Genomic DNA, 20,772 nt, shown 5'->3' on the forward strand with positions numbered 1-20,772 from the left:
GTCATTTGCGTAAATCGGACAATCGGTTCCAAAAATATAGTACTTTTAGTGGCATGGGTACATCAAGTTGGCTTATGTCGAAAATTTTGAGGGGGGGGGGGAGGGTGCTTGAGCACCCAAAGCACCCCCCCCCCCCCTGGGTACGCCACTGCATGCAGAATGAACGGATGGCTCACACCACTATGACTGGATTGGAGCGCTAGTCCTCATTCAGAACATCAGACACAAGCGGCGGTGTTGCGCAACGGGTCTAGAGTGAAAGACTTTTCATGGCTTATTTATGTTGTTCTTTAGTTTTATTGTGTAGTGGTTTAGTCTTGACTTTGTTGCATTGTTTTGGTTGCATGTGCAGTCTTCTGTACATGTATACACCATGCAACGCTTACGTCATCGTCGCGCTTGCAACATTATTTCGTGCGCATGCTCATTATATACTGCCGCAACGTTTGTCCTTTTCTTTAGTTATCAGTTTTGCCTCGTCGTGTCCAGTCTTCTCGTCTGTCCGTCTTCGTCTTGTCAAGATATTATGTAGAACTTTTAGTTCAGTTGCGCTGTTGTGTGTGGCGAGTCGGATGGGCGGGGAGGCTGGGCCCCTGACGCCTGGAGAAGATGTGCTGGTGCACGAAAGGCGGTAAAAGCCAAGAACCATAGAAACGTGTGAATCAAACACGGAGCAGGGTGGCACATGAAGTATGAACGACGGGTGGCTCGCATATTGTTTCAGGAAATGAAGAAATCGGGACTGAGCATGAAAACAGATATCAGCTTGACAGTTACTGGAGATGCTGGCAGCGGATGAGCTGCACAACCTATGGCAGGAACACATAGACGATGGCGAGGAGTTGCGGAAGCTCTTGGTTGACTGACTGCTAGTGATCTAAACCCTAATGGTCAGGGTACGCAGAGTGCAAGAACGCCAAGAATTGCTTGACAGAGTTGAGCGCTACACCGTGGAGGCAATCGTCTCCAGTGGGTGTTGCCATCGCCTCCCACTTGAAGAATGCTTTCGCATCGGATGCATCTCCAGAGTAAAACGCATCAAATAAGGACTGGAGCATACCTGTGGTGCATATGCACAACATGCACACACACACACACACACGCACGCACGCACACGCACACACACACACACACACCAACAGCAGCAGCAACAGCAGCAGCATCAGCATCATCAGCAAAGGGACATGACATATGAGAACAGCACTATTGTGATACCTACTGTAATACCAGATGCTATTAGATACAGGTTTGGAAACGGAAAACGAAAGTTCCGATCGTCTAGCTTTGCAGGGGTACATGACCACGAGTGTGCAAGTCCGCAATCTCTCACACCACGGCAGAATTTTAATGATATCACAGTTTTCGCGGACATATGGCTCATTGACACCATCACGAGTAGCCAGGGATGCAACGTGCAAGGAATTCGCACATCACAGCTATGGAAATCGAAGCAGAACAACGGATGGAAGATCCATGCGTCCTAAAAGCTGGTGAGCCGACACCGTATATCGGATGTTCATTAGAAGCACAGAAAGGGGAGTACGAACCTGATCATACTTTCGCGTTTGCGATGGGTGCGAAGCGGCAAATGAAGCTTGTGCATAATGTACAACTGTTGCAATAAAACTACTAAAATAACTATAATCGCAAACATGTCCAGGTGCAAATTTGTCTGTGCAAGCAAATAATTGCGCACTAAAAGCGGCGCAAACGTTTACCGGTGTACAGTACTCTGCCCGAGCAGGATTTCCTGATTGCATGGTAGCAAGAAGCTCAAGAGTAGAGATGAACCGATTGTCTTCAACTGAACTCAGTGTGTAGATGTGTTGGGATGTAGTACATGCACTGGTCCATGAGGTTCTTGCTTCTATCGACTGGTCGGACTACTTATCAATTTCACTTACCTGCAACGGTGCAGTATTCACTTACTTCAATATGAATATGGCAACAGGCGACTGGCATATGCCCCCCCCCCCCCCCCCCAAGAACCAAGAGAAAACAAAATAAATAGCGACATCATCACTCACCGGGATGGTGATCGTACTGAGCAGCGACTTTCTCCAGGCCCAGGATGACAGCGTACCGGAGATCGGGGTCATGCTCAAAGTATCTGGAAATGCCGAGTATGAGCAAGGTTTCACATTTGGCATTCGCAAACTCTCGAGTGGTTGGGTCTAGAACGACAATGAGCAGAAATGTACCATAGTTAACACAGCAAAACCTGCCATTAACAGACGCCACTTCACACTTCCCTCATATGGCAGGACGCCGCTTGATCCCGGAAATCACATTCGATCCACAACATGCATATGAAATTGATAACTGCGACGTCATCACCAAAGTGTGTGTGTGTGTGTGTGTGTGTGTGTGTGTGTGTGTGTTGTGTGTGTGTGTGTTGTGTGTGTGTGTGTGTGTGCGCGTGTGCGTGTGTGCGTGTACTTGGGATCATTTTCAAGTCCACCCATAGTTTGGGGATTTCAGGGGGTGTCGGCCGTTGGGCGGTTCAATAGCCAATCGAGTCCTCTTTCCAAGATTCCTTTTGAGTTCCTCTCTTCCCTCTCCCGGGGAGACCCATGTGACCAATTTGGGCAGTGAGCAAGTACAGTACAGTACAGTACAGTACACTACAGTGTGTGTGTGTGTGTGAAAAAAATTTCGCGTAGAGGAAGCAGATTTGTTAGCTCCTGGTTTTCTCTTTGTTGGCCTCCTCCACGGGGCGGCCTTGGCCTTCTGGTCAGAGTCGTCCCTGGGTATTGACTGGCAGTAGGCTTTTCATGCCTTGCAGCCGGTTTCGCTCGCGCGGAGGGACATTCAGTGAGCTGACGACCAGGGCGGGTAATTTGTTGCCGTCACCGTCTTCTTGCGTCCTTTCCGCATCCTCCGCAGTGGCGTGGCGAGCCCTCGGATCAATCCCCAGCCTGTAACAATGCAGTGGCGTTCGGCAAAACAAGTGGATTCCTGGATGAGAAAGGATACAGGTCACACTCGCAACAATTTATTCCTGCGAGGTGATACCTGGAATTGTGAACTTGTCGTGTTGTTTGGACCTGAGTGGCCAGTCGTCGTGCGGCGATGGTGTAGTGATGTTAACTTGCTGCGCATACTTCTCGTCGTTTCGTGAAAGGACGTCTTGTGGAGCCCTTGTGGGACGTTCGGTGCCCACCCTCCAGCTCAAGATTGTGCTTTCCTGGTGCATGAAGGCCGAAGCAGTACGCGTACAGACGTTATTGTTGAACAGAACATCATGTTCACATTAATTTTGTTCCTTTTTCAGTCGTTGCATGTTATACTTATAGTGGACCTACAGCAGACTGTTCATCTGGTTTGTGATATTTCCTTCCTCTGTTTGTGAGTCCCTTTCCATCAATATGGCAGCTTGTTTTGATTTCCTTTTTTCAATTCATTTTGCTGTACTTCCTGTTTTGTTTGCGCCACTGCCCCTCACCTTGCGCTCAGTTCTCTGAGTGGAGGGCGGCGTGACCCCAAGGGGTAGCTGATTGATAGCAGTAGTAGTAGTAGTAGTAGTAGTAGTAGTAGTCGTAGTCGTAGTAGTAGTAGTGGTAGTGGTAGTGGTAGTGGTAGTGGTAAGGCAAGCTTGCTGTCGCGTCAGGAAGTCATCAGCCAGCTCCGAACGCATGAACGGATGAAGAAGCGCCAGTACGGAGAGCGGGTGACAGCAGTTGACAGAGGTACGTTTACACCTCTAGTTTTTTCTACCTCAGGCATGATTGGCAGAGAATGTTCAATGGCACTGAAGACACTGGCATGCCTGATTGCAGAGAAGAACGTCGACCTACACGTATCGGTTATCATGGGTCAGCTCCGTTGTAAGCTGTCAGTCTGCCTTATGCGATGGGCAGTCACCTGTTTGCGTGGTTCAAGATCGTCATACCGCCGCAACAGGATGAATTTCACGACGATGTGCAGGTTGCGGGCAGCCTGAGCGTGATAGTACCTCACAGACATTTGCCCAACATTGTCCCATGATAATGAATTCTTGAGTTTTTGGACATTGTATTGCATTGCTGCTCCATCTACATGGCTGTATTTGTGTTTCACATCTCCATTTCAAGTTTCCTAATAAAGATTGTGTCAAGTAGTAGTAGTAGTAGTAGTAGTAGTAGTAGTAGTAGTAGTAGTAGTAGTAGTAGTAGTAGTAGTAGTAGTAGTAGTAGTAGTAGTAGTAGTAGTAGTAGTCCCCCCAGGTGGGGCGGTCGGAGTCGGGACCTGGCAGCAATCGTTCTGGTGGTCGGAGTAGTTGCGGGCCCTGGTCTGTCGGGGACAAGCGGGAGTACGACATTGTCAGGACATTGTTTGACGAAGTTGTTCACTGGAAACGAAACATATTTATGCTTCCACTTGGATCTGCAGGGCGCGAGTTTGTCATGGAGATAGCCAATATTATATCATTCTTCAACTTGGATACACCCTTGAGTGGCATAGCCTGGACAGTACTCACTATTGCCTGCCATTTGCTCCTCCAAAAGCCTCTCGGATCGTCTCGAGGTGGGGAGAACGCTACCATCCTGCGGTCCAGGCTCGAGTTGTGGAAAGCAGGGAAATTGGAGGACCTACTCCTTGACGCCAGGTGTATCCAGGCTCATCTCCGGCCACGACGGGTCACCAGCGCACGCTCCGAGCGGGGTCATACCGACACTGACTTCAGCCGACACGTGTTCAGCGGCAACATCAACTCCGCCATCCGCTGCCTGTCGGAATCTAAGAGTCCGGGTGTTTTGAGACTTGACGACATCGCCGATCCGGCCACGGGGGAAACGGTCGACGATATCCTGCGGCAGAAACATCCAGCTGGGGCAGATCCGGACCCTGATGTGCTCCTGGAAGGCGAGCCCGAGCCCGTCCGTACCGTGCTATTCGCGGCCATCACCGCTGATTTAATCAAGAAGATTGCTCGCTCGATCAAGGGCTCGTCGGGTCCATCCGGGGTGGACGCTGATGGATGGCGAGCGATGCTGACCTGCTACGCGGCTGCCTCTGACCAGCTGTGTAGTGTACTTGCAGAAGCCGCACGCAGGATGTGCACGGACAGTGTCGGCGGGAGGGATCTCGAGGCGTTCACTGCAGCCCGGTTGATTGCCCTCGACAAGCGTCCTGGTGTGCGTCCCATTGCGGTCGGCGAGGTCCATCGCCGCATCATCGCCAGGGCAGTCATGCGAGTGGTGGAGAGCGATGTTATGGACGTTGTTGCACCTTCCCAATTATGCGTTGGAATCCCATCCGCCTGCGAGACTTGTGTCCACGCTATGCGTGAAGGGTTCAATAACCCCAGCACGGAAGGAATCCTGTTAGTTGACGCATCAAATGCGTTCAATTCCGTCAATCGTAAGGCTGCACTCCACAACATTCGGCGTCTTTGCCCAGCACTGGCAACGTTCGCTAGCAATACCCATACGGATCGCGTGCGTTTGTTCGTGACCGGCTCTGGCGAACTACATTCAACAGAGGGCACATGTCAGGGTGACCCTCTCGCCATGGCCATTTACGCCCTGGCCATTACCCCGCTTGTCCGCCGCCTGGCTCATCTGCACCCAGACACCTTCCAGTTGTGGTATGCAGATGATGATGCTGCCCTTGGGAGGCTGCTTCGTCTTCGCGGCTACTGGGACACGATCGCAGCTCTCGGACCACGCTATGGCTACAATCCAAATGCTCAAAAGACTGTGCTGGTGGTCAAGAATCATCTGTTGGAGCAAGCCAATACCGTGTTTGATGGCACGGGTGTCATAATCACTGGTGAGGGGTCCAAGTACCTGGGTGCACCGATCGGAACACCTGAGTACTGCAGCCAACACCTGGCTGCGGAGGTCGGTCGCTTTTCCCGCCAGGTCCGCCGGTGTGGTGATTTTGCGGAGACCCAGCCACATGCTGCGTATACAGCCGCAGTGAGAGGGCTGGTCCCCAAGTAGAGATATCTCATGCGTGCTTCGCTCTGCTCCGGCGAAACCATGGCGCCTCTCGACAGTGCAGTGGATAATCATCTTTTGCCTCCGCTGTTGGGTCAGCCAATTGCCTCCGGGAGCGCCTTGCGCAGATTGATGTCGGCACCTTCCAAGTGTGGCGGCATAGCCATCCCGATGTTGGCGGACACTGCCACGATAATGTACAACGATACAGTTAAGACGACTCGGCCAGTGCGGGGGCTATACAGGTTCCCGGACGTGCCTGAGACTGGTCGTGTGGGATCAGCTGCTGATGGCGGGGCGGATGGTGGTGGTTCGTCTGGCCTACGGGAGATGGCGGAGGCGCTCCAGGAGGCGGAAGGCGCACGGCGGGCTGCTGCACAATCAAGGCGTCGGGCTGGCAAAGCATCTTTGGCCAGTCTGCACGATCACCTATCCGCCACACAGCAGCTTTTGACGGACGTTGCCGGCTCTGCCGGTGTGTCTTCCTGGCTTACGGCGGAGCCTCGTCTGGCGCACGGCACCGTCTTGAATGCCAGTGACTTCCGTGATGCACTTGCTCTACGGTATGGCCTGCAGCTCCCTGGGCTACCGTCCACTTGTGTCTGTGGTGATGCCTCCACGATGGACCATTTGCTAACCTGCCCCGCCGGCGGGTATCCATCTGCCCGGCACGATAATGTGCGTGACATCCTGGCGGAGACGCTCTCCGAAGCTGTTCGCGATGTCGAGACAGAGCCACGTCTCCGGCCGCTGTCTGGCGAGGATCTGCCCTATGCGACGGCTAACCGGACTGATGAGGCTCGGCTGGACATTCGTGCCCGGGGCTTCTGGACAAGGCAGCAAGACGCTTATTTTGATGTTAGGGTAACCCACCCTAAGGCGTCTGTGCTGTCTGGTCCAGAAGTCCTTAACCAACTCAGGGCCCATGAACGGCAAAAGAAGCAGCAGTACGGTGCCAGGGTCACTGAAGTCGAGAGAGGCTCTTTCACCCCTCTTGTGTTCGCCACGAATGGGATGGCGGGGCCGGAGTGCTCACGATTCCTGGCGACACTTGCCGGTCGGCTCGCGGAGCGCAATAAAGACATCCGGTATTCAAGCATCGTCAGTGCATTGCGTGTTCGGCTGGCATTCTGCCTCGTACGGTGGGCAATAACCTGCTTTCGCGGTTGCCGATCATCCTACCAGCGTCGCGTCCGCTCGTCGTTGTTGGTGCAGTGTCGACAGGCTGCCGGCTGAGATTCAGTGTCCATGCGTCAATCTGGACAATATAACAATAGCTCAAAGACCTTAACAATTGATTACTTCTCTTGACATACTAGTGCATTCTCTTTCTTTCTCTCTTTCGTTCTTACTCACTCTTTTCCATCACTTGTGTGCTTACCATGGTATTTTTTGCCCGTAAAAGTGGTTTGGTCAGTAGTAGTAGTAGTAGTAGTAGTAGTAGTGTGTGTGTGTGTGTGTGTGTGTGTGTGTGTGTGTGTGTGTGTGTGTGTGTGTGTGTGCAGGAAGAGCAAACTGCACGTTCACATTATTTGAACAAAATAATCAATTGCAATTTCAAATTTCGACTTCACGGAAAATTTCAAAGTTTTAGGACATTAAAGGCCACATGCCACGTACTGCTCTTTTCTCTCCGAAACTCAACACTTGCAAGCCAGATATGAAAGAAAGAAAAAAATCATCAGTCACACCACCGGGACTCGAACCAGCGAATGGCCGAGGGCCCTCTTGATTGGTGTGAGTTGCCAGAATGATGCAAGCCAGATATGGATTGATCGAAGAAGGATAGATTTACCATCACCGTGGATAAGAGTCATACTGTAGCTCAGTTGGTTAGAGCATTGCTCGCGAATAGCAAGGTCCCTGGTTCGAGTCCCGGTGGTGTGACTGATGATTTTTTCATTCTTTCATATCTGGCTTGCAAGTGTTGAGTTTCGGAGAGAAAAGAGCAGTATGTGGCATGTGGCCTCTAATTTCCTAAAATAATCAATTACTTGCCCATTTTTTTGGAAAAATTATTGTACTCCGGATAAATGAAAGGACTCGTTCCCAAGCATGTGCTCTTGAGTTCTTGTTATTATGTCCCTCCTAGCATCCTCACGTTTACGCTCAGTGCTTTTTCTCTTGGTGTGCAAAAGAAAAGAACCCACCCACACACACACACCCACACACACAATAAGACTTACCAATGAAAGCACAGGCAATTCTGGATGCACAATCTTCAGCAAAGGAAGCAGTGGTTGTATCCTGGTAGGTGCGCTGAATGCATAGAAAGTTAAAACAAGACAAATCCAAGGTATGTGTCAGTGGAACATGTACACCCACATACCCACTTCTCAGTTCCTTACAACACTGAAAAGTCATGCACCCTGGGCGTGGATTTTACCGGGACCTGCAAGCAAACCTGACTCACGTCAATCCAATCCTTGACATCACGTCCGCGAGGTCGGTTATAACTGTCTTCCTGGAAATCTGGAAGGGACGGGCAGTCCAGAAACTGCACACCTTGGTCAGCAAGGAACTGATCAACATTCTGTCCATCTTGCAATAGTGAGCTCCACTTGAGATAGGCTGTTCCACACAATTGACGGGCGACAAACTCTCCCTGGAACAAACGGACAGTAAAAAAGGGTACTTAGTTACCAACATCCATCATTGTGCAAACTTGGCTCATTGACCCCCTCCCCCATGTGCCTATTTCAGGACCAGCAGCAGCATAATAAAAAAGAAATGACCCAGCAATAGCAGCATGAAAACGGGGTGAAATACGACATAGCTGCAGCAGAGAACACAAGGTTTGATCTGCACCATTGCCACTTTGCAGTTCTGGACCTACACACACACACACCACACACACACACACACACACACACACACACGCACGCACGCACGCACAGCGTTACGAAAGCAACAGAAAACTCGTTTGTGATAATTATGTACATACCTTTTTCTCGGCAATAGCCTTCAACACTTTCACCATGAAGACGGCTGCTTTCCCGACATCTCGGAGATGCTTGACGACTAGCTCTGATAGTGTGAAAATTTTTAACTTGCAGTTGAAAACGAGCGGAACAATGACAATCACCAGTAGATCATAGATATGCGGAATATCTAACGCCAAGTCTGGTGTCTCCTCCAGAACTCGATACAGTCTGTGGTAAGAGAACACAGAGCACAAACACACAGCGACTCAATCATTCCGGCAACAAAACGCAGCTGACAGTTTAGCACTATGATGAAAACAATTAAAGATAAACCTGAGTACTACAATGTAAAGTCCATTCGCCAATTCGGACCCATCAGTTTTCACAGTCTCACTTCATTCTTATTCAAGATGGTGAAGTCGGTGACTTATATAGGTCAGACATATGATAGCCGTTGTTTTTTTAAAGCCTAAGATGAAGTGCATGAATCCTGATTGTACACACTCAGACTGCATCACTGTAAAGATGTGATACAGGAATTTTGCCATGACAGCAGCCCATTTGAGTTGAACATTCTTGGTTTCATGTACAGTAAAACTGTCAAGGCGACCACTCGGATAAGGCGACCACCTGTCCCAAAGGCCACTGTAACCAGGACCAAGGGATGCGATTTCCAGTCAAATGACCCTGGATAAGGAGACCACTTGGTAACAGACCACATTTTGAATGTCCCGCGAACGGTGGGTCGTCTTAGACAGGTTTCAGTGCACTATACTTCATACTGCACAGTGCCACATGTGCAAACGCATCAGAAGTCTTTGCAAGAAATAGGATTGTAGTCCACATCAAAGGCACACTGTGCCTCGACACAAACTGCAAATAAAAGTGCACTCTGACTCCAGATCATACTAAAAAGAAAACTTTATCCGCGCAATGAATAGAATGAGTTACGCACTCAGTAGAGATGATCTGATGAGTTGGCCTAGAGTACGTTTAAGGAATATCCATGTACATGACAAGTGGTTTTGCTCATGGTGTTTGTACTGAGTGCGCAACTAACTCTATTCATTGCGTCTACTAGTATGTCCTTCTTATCGTCACGGAAACTTAATAAATTTATCATTAAATTCACTAATTTTACCCAGCCACTATGCACTCCAGCTTGATCGTGCCGTCAGGGACCAGTTCAGTGAATAGATCGGCAACTAGCTTGCACTGTTTGTCCTTCATCTCCAATGCACAGGTGATCATCGTAGAGACAATGGCTGGGTGACTTATGGGCGAATTGATGTCTGCTACACAAAGCCGAACCTCCTGAAAAGAGAGTGCAGCCAAAAAACAACAACACAAGAATAGGGCTGATGATGTCACAGATCCTTCGATACGCATAGAAACGATCCCACTGGGGACAAACAAAAGTAGCGTCCTCTCCACCGAACCAGTTGTCAGTGGCAACACATAAGAATTGTGTATTTGTCTTCTGTTTTTGACACGTTCAGCTGAATTTTATTTTTTCCACACGTGTAGCGTGAGGTTCTCGATCTATGCTTTAGGCTAGTTTAGCTGTATATAAGTTGCTGTATTTGGACATTTTTCCATTATTCCCTGTACTTATGCATGATGAGAAGGGAACAAAAACGATCGGTTACTAAATTGGCTTTACTTGACTATGTGGATTGTGTCGGTACTGACACCTTTCGCTTCGAAATTGGATATGCCTCCAACTTTTTCCTTGTATTTGTCTTTGTTTCTTCTTTGCTGTTTTCAGTGAGTGCACTGTTTTTCTCCTTGATGTCAACGATGTTGTCGTGCTCATTACCTTACAGAGATGTCTCTTGTGACTGTAGCCAGTGTCACGGAGGATTTTATTGGCGGGACGAGGTAGATCGCCGAGATCGAGCGTGAAAAACGCTCTGCATTAGCAGCTCCTGTAGAATGTTTTCTGCGATGGCGCATCCATGGTCAACAAAGCCAAGGTGCAAGGCAGCATGGGAGATCGCGTAAACGATGTGAACTCCAAACGGTAAGCTCCTGAACAAGTGGAAAAATATGTATATTTACAAACTCTCTCTTCATCCATCGATTGCCGCTACGCATTGCATGTTGTCTTCACAGATAATCTGGACAAATAAATTGTAACTGGAGAGTTCAATCGCGCTTGGGAACTGTCCCAATGTCATCACATGGCTGTGGTGACTAGTGTACACCTGGGAGAATATTTTCCTCGACTGATACCGGAGTGCAGGTGGATCGATCATAAGAAATACGAAAATGAGAAGTAAGTTGTGTAGAAGAAATGCGTAATAAAATGAAATTTACTTCGCACTCAAACATACCTTGTACATGCACATGTAACATCATGATACTGATTCCATCAAAATATACACGGAAACAACGGCGTGGAGTGGTCGCGATTTTTTTCCTTCAAGACCGCTTTTTGTGCATGCCAGGGATTTCTCTTTTGCCCAGCGCATGTGTTATGGACATCAAATGAAGAGCGTGGATCTGAGCATAGGAGAGCAGTTTGAATCGTGAAAATCGATTGAATAGGAGCAAGGAGTCGAAAAGGGACGTGTGACTGAGTTGTTGTTTCGTTCCGAGGTATAGTGGGCCAGTTTGGTGAGGTCGTGGAAGTGGCCGTGGTGGGGCTATAGGGCTTGAAAGTGATGACGTCAAAAACGGCCAGGGAGTAGTAAGTTGACATCAGATTTCTATATTTGATCCACTAAGGTGTGACTTTGCTATTGCCTCAGTATGTGGGTGCATAGCAACCTACTCATGCCGTATGCATGTGGGACTTTTACTTCGCCACCAGGTGTCACCCCGCCCTTATTAGCCAAATCAGTCAGTTTCACTGGCTACATCACCTTGCTGTGAGTAAAACCACTTGAAATGTGCTTGGATCCATACAAATTTTTGAAATTGTTGCTATGCTGTGACGTAGCACTTTCAAGCCCTAGTGAGCTGAGAGTTTCCAGGATGGATTCGCTTGGTCCTGATCTTTCCAACAAGCCCAGGATGATGAAATTCCATCCAGGTGACCTGAAATGAGAATAAATTTCGTTTTGGAGCAGTGTGCCCAAACTCCACCAGGAGAATACGTGCGCTGGAGTGCCAGTTTATTGGGGAAAGTAGGCCAGTATGGAAAGGGCTAATTGACCAAAACAGCACCTATGGATGCACAACAGGGCAGTGTACATGTAACACCCCTATGAACAAAAGGTGTACTTACGCCAGCGTCGGGATTGCTAAAGAAATCTTCAGTGAGAACTCGCGCCTTCTTCTCGACCTCTGCCACTGCAGGTGCAGTATCACTATTCATTGCTGCGGCAGCAGCTTGTGAAACTGCTAAGGCACCTCCAGGCATACTGAGAGACCGATCGATATCTGGAATATCTTTGCGAACGTCACGAGGACCTGGTGGCGGCTTGTTATCTTCCCTGCAATACGCCCTGAGACGCTACGGCATAGACAAGCAAAACAAAAGAGGCAGCAACAGAGAGGTTCTAATTTTTGGTCTGCGAACTGTTCTGCAACGCGATAACAATGCTCAGTTTTGTTCTTATCGGGCTTAACCTTATAGACTCTCAAAACGGAGTAGCAGTTCGAAATGAGTGAAGTGTATTAGGAATGCAGACTCTCGCCAGGTGTCCTGCAATAGGCATTCTGTAAAACCAAGAATCCATCCACAAGAGTATGGGTCAGCAGTGAGGCACGCTGCTGCTGCTGCTGCCGCCGCTGCCTCCATCACACCATGCAGCGTCATCATCAGCCAAAGAGTCTGGTAAGAAACCAGAGCACACCTCACATCTAGGTGAAACTGCTTGCTATAGTCTAGGTATTAAAGTGGGGACGGACACTAATGTGTGTGCACAGACGTAGCTGCACGCCTCATAGAGGCGTGCAGGGATTTGTCGTGCAAGCATTTCTGTAGCGACAAACTGAACATGAAAGCAAGCGCCGTAGAATCAAGCAAATGCTTCCCCCTTGTTCATCGCCCTAGAACTACAAGCTGATCATCTCCTCCCACAAAATTGGTGCACAGACCAACATGTATTTTCCTAACTGTTCGTGAACTCAAACGCAGCGTATTGGAAAAGCAAGGATTTATACAGGACCTAAAAATAAATAAAAGAAATTAAAGAAATATCACAACGGAGAGTCCTTTGACAACATGAATCCTGATACAGGAGCAATCATCATCTCACATCACAATTGAACCAGTAACCTGAGGCGCCACACTGATATCAGATAGGCTCGCAGTTCAAATCAAAGAACTGCGTTCCCGTATGCGTATAAGCAAGAAGAAATAAAGGAAAGAGAGATAGATAGACAGGTAGACACGTTCAGCGAGAGAACATTATATCGCACACGGAACATACCTTCAATTTTGAGACCAGCTCCTCGAGCAAGATTCGTGTCCTCGTGGACACGCCCTTTATTCCAGGTTTCTTCTTGATAATTCGTCCAATCTTGTGGACGTATTCAGGAATGCGAGTCTATGGAGGAGAGCAACAGCACACAACACAGTGAGCGTGGAGTTGTATCAAATGTAAAAGTTTCATGATTGGTTCTAAAGTCCATGTTATCCGGCTGTAGTAGTAGTATTTTATTTAACATCGAACAACTCAACAGTGTTGACACACAAATTCAAAGAGCGCCGATGAGGCAAAAAGGAAAAAAGAAAAGTTAAAAGATGAAGCTATAGACAATGTGAAGACCCAGTAAAGGTGAAGAAAGATAATGAAGAACATACAGTGAGTATCGTTTATAAAGTGACCGGGTGTAACGATATACCGGCTATAATGATCGAACTCGCCAAAATCAAAATCAAATCACAAAAAATACAGCTAAAATATCACTATACACAATATTTAAAAAGCTTCCGTGGAGATAAAAATTACATTTTTACCACTAAGCCGATTTTGTGTAGGCAGAAAAAGAATTTGTTTACGTTGAAATTGTTTGTGAATTTAGATCAGTAGTTCTCGTTTGTGGTTGCATGGTAACTTTCTAGTGGTGAATTTATCGCATCTGTTGTCACCTGATATCGTTGAATGGTGTAATGTTTCTTTCAGCTCTCATTTTATCGCGCTAGTTAGGGTCTAAATTATTACTTGCATTGTGCGTATATATATTGAGTTAAGAGCTTTTGTTGATTTGCCAGTAATCCTCTGATGAGATGGCGACGAAAACGTTTAGGAACAAGCTTCTTTATTTACATGAAAACAAGTTTTGCTTATGGTGTTTGTACTGAGTGCGCAGCTTACTCTATTTATTGCGTTGAATACACTATATTATGGTGTTTGTACTGAGTGCGCAGCTTACTCTATTTATTGCGTTGAATACACAATATTATCGGTTATACCGATATATCGCTTATTGTGATGGGTTTCAGGAAGCAAACCATATCAAATGCACAGGAAAATATCGTATATACTGATCAAGAGTGATGATCACAAAACAATTGTTCTTCAAATTTAGTTCATTTCTTCCGAAACTGATCCAGTGTTGCCTGGATGCATCTGGCAGCAGACGTGATTGAGAGAAAGTTCTTCCCTGTATGCTGTACGCAGCCACATGTACACATGGCTGCTTTTCATGCTTTTTCCAGCGTGTACGCATCATTTCATGCACAGTCATGTGCCATGTGTCAGTCATACATGCAAATCGGCTATAGTGATGCACCGGATATAGTGATAAATTATCGAAAATCAAAGGGGCACGTTATATCCACTATTTACTGTACATGGAGTGTGACTTGCACCAAGGAAAAAGAAGTCAATAAGGATATACAACGTTCACTACACATTCTTCTAATTTTGTTTTGATTGCTTCCATCCACAGGAGTGGATGTCTTTTTTTGGTAGGGGATAGTGTTGTACATGTGCCAGCACATGTTGTCTCTTTGTCGTATCTGCTGCTGTATTTGTGTCTCTGTGTGTACATGTAGCTGCACGTGCTGTCTCTTTGTCGTATCTGCTGCTGTATTTGTGTCTCTGTGCTGTTGACCCGTACATGCTGCTGCGCTGCTTTGTTGCTGACACGTGCACCATTTAGTGCTGAGTACACCACTTTTTGTGCTGACGAGGGCACCAATTTCTGATATCATGTTTCCTTTTGCCATGTCAGTCGTTCGTTGTCAGAGTCAGTCGTTCGTTGACAGTTGTCAGTCGTTGGTTGTCAATGGTATTGGTTAGTTATGAGTTCTTCCGTCGCCGCTTGAAGTAAAGTCTAAGAAAAGCTCTCTCTCTAGCTCTAGAGAAAAACCACTTGACTAGTCCGTTTGATGTGTGGCGTGGCGAGGGTAACGTAGAAGAGGCAGCTCGTTCTCCTTCCGAGACGACACATTGGTGACGTGGCCAAAAAGGAAGTTAAGAAAGCGGTTGAACTGCATTGGGTCCTTCAAAAAGTTGTTGAATTTCTGCATGAAATCCTGAGTGTGTGAAGAACTGCGGAGTTCAGAGGGTAGTGCATTGAAGAACAATGCAGCACGGTTAGAAAAAGAATTGACACCATCAGAAGTACAAAATCTGTTCACTGCAATGGATGGGGTGGTTTGGCTCCTCGTACAACGGGCAGCACGAGGCTTAGGGAAGAGGGAGGAGAGCGAAGGTAGAGGGTGAGAGACAAAATGCGATGTAGAAATCTAGCAAAGGACATTAGCACATATTGATCAAAAGGAAACAGCGATAACCTGCATAATAATGTACCAGGGTCATCAAGGTGGTCAGCCCCACATGCTGCGCGAACAGCACGCCGAAACAGGCCGAGATAATAGATTCCGCACAATGTAATTACGTTAGTAAAAAAAACGTACCGTTACGTATTTTCCAGGGTGTTAGCCACACTTTTAAGAGCCTAACATAACTCAAAAAATCGCCCCTGCGGCTTAGACTCCGAATGCTGGCCATGAATCGACCAGTGATACAGCGTGCCATGCAGAGTATGCACGTATGGTGTCATTCAACTACTTTCAGGTGTTTTTCATGCACAGAAATCCATCCCTGCACAGGCATGATCCTTCTATGTTGTCAGTTCAGAGTGAGGGATAAACAAAGAAACTTTGGCTGGAACGTCAGCCGTGCTTTTCAACGTGTTGACCCTTGTTAAATGCCGCGTATGAGTGTACTAGTACCCATCAAGTTTGGATGGCCAAAAATTCAAAATATGACGTGCGGCTTATAGTCCTAATGTCAGAACGAGAGAGCTTGGAAGCTCAGGGCCCTACGCTCTGCTTTTTTTGCCTTGATGACCTATACAAAAAAAGCATAGGGATGTTATAAATGCTTATACATTTCTCCTTTTTTTAAGACATAACCTGGGATTCGAACCCGTACTATCGCGCGCCCTGCATGCATCCCCCGATACACTTCGCATACATACTAATTCTTCCAAGTTGTTTCACGTTATGATCTTGCATTTGAAAGCCCTATTTTAAATATGCATTGTGGCCAACCCGTTACTTCTGGAGTCCCCCAGGGTTCAATCCTTGGGCCACTGCTATTTCTCCTGTATATTAATGACCTCCCCGATATTGCCCCTGGTGTCAGCCTTTTCGCTGACGACACAGCCCTGCTTTGCTCCAATGCTTGCCCTATACGCCTGCACGAAGCCATGCAAGATAGCATTGGGAAAGTTATAACCTGGATGCATGATTGGAAGTTGCAGCCAAACGTTGATAAAACGGCAGCTATGTTCATTTCCCCTTCTCCCCCTTCCCTGCCACTTTGTTTTCCTTCTTCAAGTTTTGCTATTCATATTGTTGAAGAGCATAAGCATCTTGGCGTTATTATTGACTCTAAATTGTCGTGGTCACCCCATGTGCAGTATGTCTGCAAGCGCACAAGCTCCATCCTTGGGGCTCTTCAAGCCCACTGTAGACATCTTCCTCTTTCTTGCAAACGCTTGTTTTATCGTTGCTATATATTGCCCTTACTTGACTACTGTGATACTGCTTGGTGTGGCATAACTACTACTGTATTGAACAAGCTAGAAACCCATAACCGCATGCTCCTTAAAATCTTATTTAGCAAAGATCGTCGCTTTCCCTCCGCTAGTCTTTACGAAATTGCCAAGATCAGTCCCCTTTCCACTCGACATAAGTACCACCTCTGTGTTCTCATACATAAAATATTACTAAATAAAATACCCTTGCATATGCAGGCTTATAATTGGTTCTCCGAAACACGGAATACCCGGAACTCACTCAGTCTCCCACGCGCTGCCTCCACCCTATTCACTAGATCCCCGATCTTTGCTGGCTATGTGTTTTGGGCAACATTACCAACGCAGGCCAAGACCAGCACGTCGATGGATAATTTTGTTGCTAAAATCTCTGCTCAATTATAGGTTTCATGTATATCCTGCTGGTTTGTCTCCTCCTTTGCCTTCTTTGCCTCTTATTTGTATTCTTTTATCTGTTTTACTGCTGTGGTTGGCTTTCACCCTTGTCTCAGTTTTATTGGCCGTCGTCATGATGTGCCATGAGATAATGATATAAATACAAATACAGCCGTCTTTGATGGTACCGTACGGTACGGGATAGGTACGGGACAGGTACGGTCGAGGGTAATACGACACCGTCTACCGCCTTGATGACGGCAAAAAAAGCATAGGAATGCAAATTTTTCAATTCTCCTATTTTTTTTTCAGGCATATCCTGGGATTCGAACCCGCACTATCGCCCTACATGCATTCCCCGATACACTTCGCATTCATACCCATTCTTCCAAGTTGCTTCACATTATGATCTTGCGTTTGAAAGCCCCATTTGAATATTGCGGCCAGCTGTATGTGGCCAGCTGTGTTTGATGGTACGGTACGGTACGGGACAGATACGGGATAGCGCCAGGCGTGACACAAACACACCAACAAACACACAATACCAAATTAAAGCTGTGTGGACCCTGGCTAGCGCCAGACGTCACTGAAGTAACGTCTTCTGCATAGCTACGGGAATAAATACGAATTTTGGGCCCGAAGGGGAGGGGGGGGGGGGGTGGGGGTGGGGCTCAGACCTCGGTGTGGCTAACACACTGGAAAGGAAAATACGCTGGTCAATCTACAGAAAGTCATACGTACACTGCATGTGGATCCATGTTCCGCCATACAACGTTTTTGAATCACATAGCTGCCCTTGACAACTCTGAACGCGTCAGTGTAAGACCTGGGGAGAGAGTCATTCGTACCCCAATCCACTTACGGAGCACCTCCGATAGTAGAGTTCTACTTACCTACTCTACGTAGACAACTTTCTGTAGTGGCGTGCAAACTTGCCAATTCACCGGATTTCCCACCCACTTACGCCAAGTTAGTTGCTCGACTTTACGTAGTGCGGAACCTGTCTAGTGCATTAAAAAAATGACGTTTGAAACCACTGTACAATTTGACACAACGGCTTACAAAGGTTTTAGGCTTGAGGCATTAACAGCAGCAGCCCAAACAAACAAAACGAAGGAATGTCAGCACCAACGTAGCTGCAAACCTCACCAGTGACAGAAGAGAGCAGGGAATTCAGTGCAATGTTAATCTAGCGGCCATATGAAAAAAAGCACAACCCTTGGGAAAAAACGTTAGCTTACCCTTGATGACCGCAAACACTAGTCTATAACCCCCAGACCCCACAGAGTGAGCAAGTCTGCATTGGGTCGTGTGCATAGAGACCTACAATTCCCATGAACTTCAACAGTAAATGAGATTTGAACATCTTAATCCTTTGAGGACGAAGGACGAATATATCCGTTTTTTAAGGTATAGCTGGATTCCAAAAGACGAGTATATCCGTTTTTGAGAAAATTGCGATATCTGGATATTTTTAGGTGCTTGAAGTCGCTCATATCTTGCTCAGATGAGTACGATCTGATTCTTCGTCAAGGTGAGACATGTCGCAGTCGATCCGCGTCGGTCCTGTGGAGAACCGGCCACATTTGAGTACACTCAGAGAATGCGCCGATCGAAAAATTATTTGGAATTTGAAACTAACTTGTTACTTTGTTGAGAGTGCCGATGGCACGTAACGTGTCAAGTGTCTCCTTGTCTGAGGCCCTCGGCATTATCTTTATGAGCAGCGATAGTGAGGATGAACAGTGTGATCCGTTTTTGTTGCCCACTGATGTCAATGTCTCTTTAGAATCAAACTCTCGGACACTATATCAATTTTGAAAATCCCTATTTTTGGAGAAAATCGCAACCTACACCTATTTTGAATAGACCATTCTGACCTCTATAATGGATATATGACTAAATGGATTACGATGTAGAAAACTTGGTTTTTCTTGTCTACTTGTCTATGTCTCTTTAGAACCAAATTTTATGACACTAGATCAATTTTGAGAATACCGATTTTTCGCCTGAAAATGGTAGGAATCCAGGTGGTTTTGGGTAGTCCTCAAAGGGTTAAAACGGATGGACAGGCCATACATTTATCGAGCACGGGTGATCGATAAATTAAACAATTTCTAACGATCGTAACTTGGTCAACTCTCAGTCGTTTGGGAAATTGAAATACCGTACTCGCGCGATTAGAGCCCCCTCTTGAATAGTGCTCCAGTCTTTAAGAGCCAGTGAATAGAACCGAATCTACTATAAACTTTTCTAATTGTCCGCAAACTCCAGCGCAGCCACTTACACATTTAGACTTCACTTCTCAACTCCAAAAACAGTCTCTTCACTGCGATTCGAACCAAAATTAAAATTAACAGTAATGTACCGTATTTTCCGGGGTATAAGCCGCACCGGGGTATAAGCCGCACCCCCCTTTTTGAGGCAAAATATTGACTAAAAGTTGGTATTCGGAGTATAAGCCGCACCCACAAACCAAGATTTTTCAGACTCATTGACAAATGGCCTTTCTACAAATTTATTATGGTTATGGAGCTAAATACCATGTTAGATCAGATTATGAAGTGTTAGTGCACCACAGGTTGCTGCAGAGATGTTAGTGTATTGCTGTGTTGACTACAGATCACTCCATGTCATCTGCACTATCTTCAGTCTCGCTGCCATTGATGTTGATCAGCAACACAGGCGCGAAGCTGAGTCGAATGACATGTCACATGACGTCAGCATGCATACTGATGTATGCTAAGCATTCATTCGCGCAAGCATATTCGGTGTATAAGCCGCAGGGGCGATTTTGGTCCGATTTTTAGCGAAAAAAAGTGCGGCTTATACCCCGGAAAGTACGGTACTAGGAAATTAGAGGCCTTTGAAATTCTCCGTGAAGTCCAAATTTGAAATAGTAATGTAGTACAAGTACTATACTAAAATTAATTATATCAACACCCAACAGGCATACTTACTTTGGCATTTTTGCGGTCGATCCCACCTCCTGTGGTCTCAAACAACTCGCACATCAGTTCCAGAGAGTGTTCGTCTCCAGCCGCCAGCAGCTTCCTCAAGCACCAGTAGATAACGGTCTTAGTCAAGAACCTCAGCATGAACAGCTGCCCAATGAATTTAATGTTGCCGAGTGAGTTCTTCTTGAGTACGCTGACCTCACTTTCGTACTCCGCAGTCTTCTGTTTCAGGTCTTCACTCTGCATACCATCAAAACAAAACAAAATGTCAGACAACAGAAAATTGGAACAACAAGAAATGGCATGGGAGCAGGAAGTTCTCCGATACGAGTCACGTCACAACACATGAAATGCAACACTTCATGCTAGACTAGAACTGGTGTCACTGTACTCAAAGCTCTGAAAATTCACCGAATATTCTAGAACTATTCTCTTGGAGAACAATTCGAAGTTTTGGAAATGAATACTGTGTATTTTGGTTTTAAACATTCCGGCATGTGCATATGCCAGTACTACTGCAGACAAGTACCAGATGTGTGTGCATGTGAAAGTTTGCAATACGAGCATTATGAGCGCAAGTCACACCTTGCGTGCAGAAATTTTCGGTACAGAGAAGGAGTTCCC

The 20,772-nt window shown here is 46.7% G+C and overlaps 1 protein-coding gene across 3 annotated transcripts in view; it reads right to left on the bottom strand.

Annotated features, from left to right (window-relative positions):
• Positions 1 to 686: 686 nt before the first annotated feature.
• LOC135818206 (protein piccolo-like) overlaps positions 687 to 20,772 on the bottom strand; it is a 130,455-nt gene continuing 110,369 nt past the window's right edge. For all 3 annotated transcript variants that reach the window (XM_065331555.1, XM_065331554.1, XM_065331556.1), the window contains 9 exons: positions 20,152 to 20,388; positions 13,231 to 13,347; positions 12,081 to 12,308; positions 9,990 to 10,162; positions 8,869 to 9,076; positions 8,338 to 8,529; positions 8,111 to 8,183; positions 2,028 to 2,174; positions 687 to 1,060 (listed from right to left, as the gene is read on the bottom strand). In XM_065331555.1, the coding sequence (XP_065187627.1) occupies positions 885 to 1,060; positions 2,028 to 2,174; positions 8,111 to 8,183; positions 8,338 to 8,529; positions 8,869 to 9,076; positions 9,990 to 10,162; positions 12,081 to 12,308; positions 13,231 to 13,347; positions 20,152 to 20,388 (1,551 nt within the window). In that variant the 3' untranslated portion in view covers positions 687 to 884. The remainder of the gene's footprint in view (positions 1,061 to 2,027; positions 2,175 to 8,110; positions 8,184 to 8,337; positions 8,530 to 8,868; positions 9,077 to 9,989; positions 10,163 to 12,080; positions 12,309 to 13,230; positions 13,348 to 20,151; positions 20,389 to 20,772) is intronic.

Source organism: Sycon ciliatum, chromosome 5 (assembly GCF_964019385.1).
Source record: "Sycon ciliatum chromosome 5, ocSycCili1.1, whole genome shotgun sequence".
NCBI lineage: Eukaryota > Metazoa > Porifera > Calcarea > Leucosolenida > Sycettidae > Sycon > Sycon ciliatum.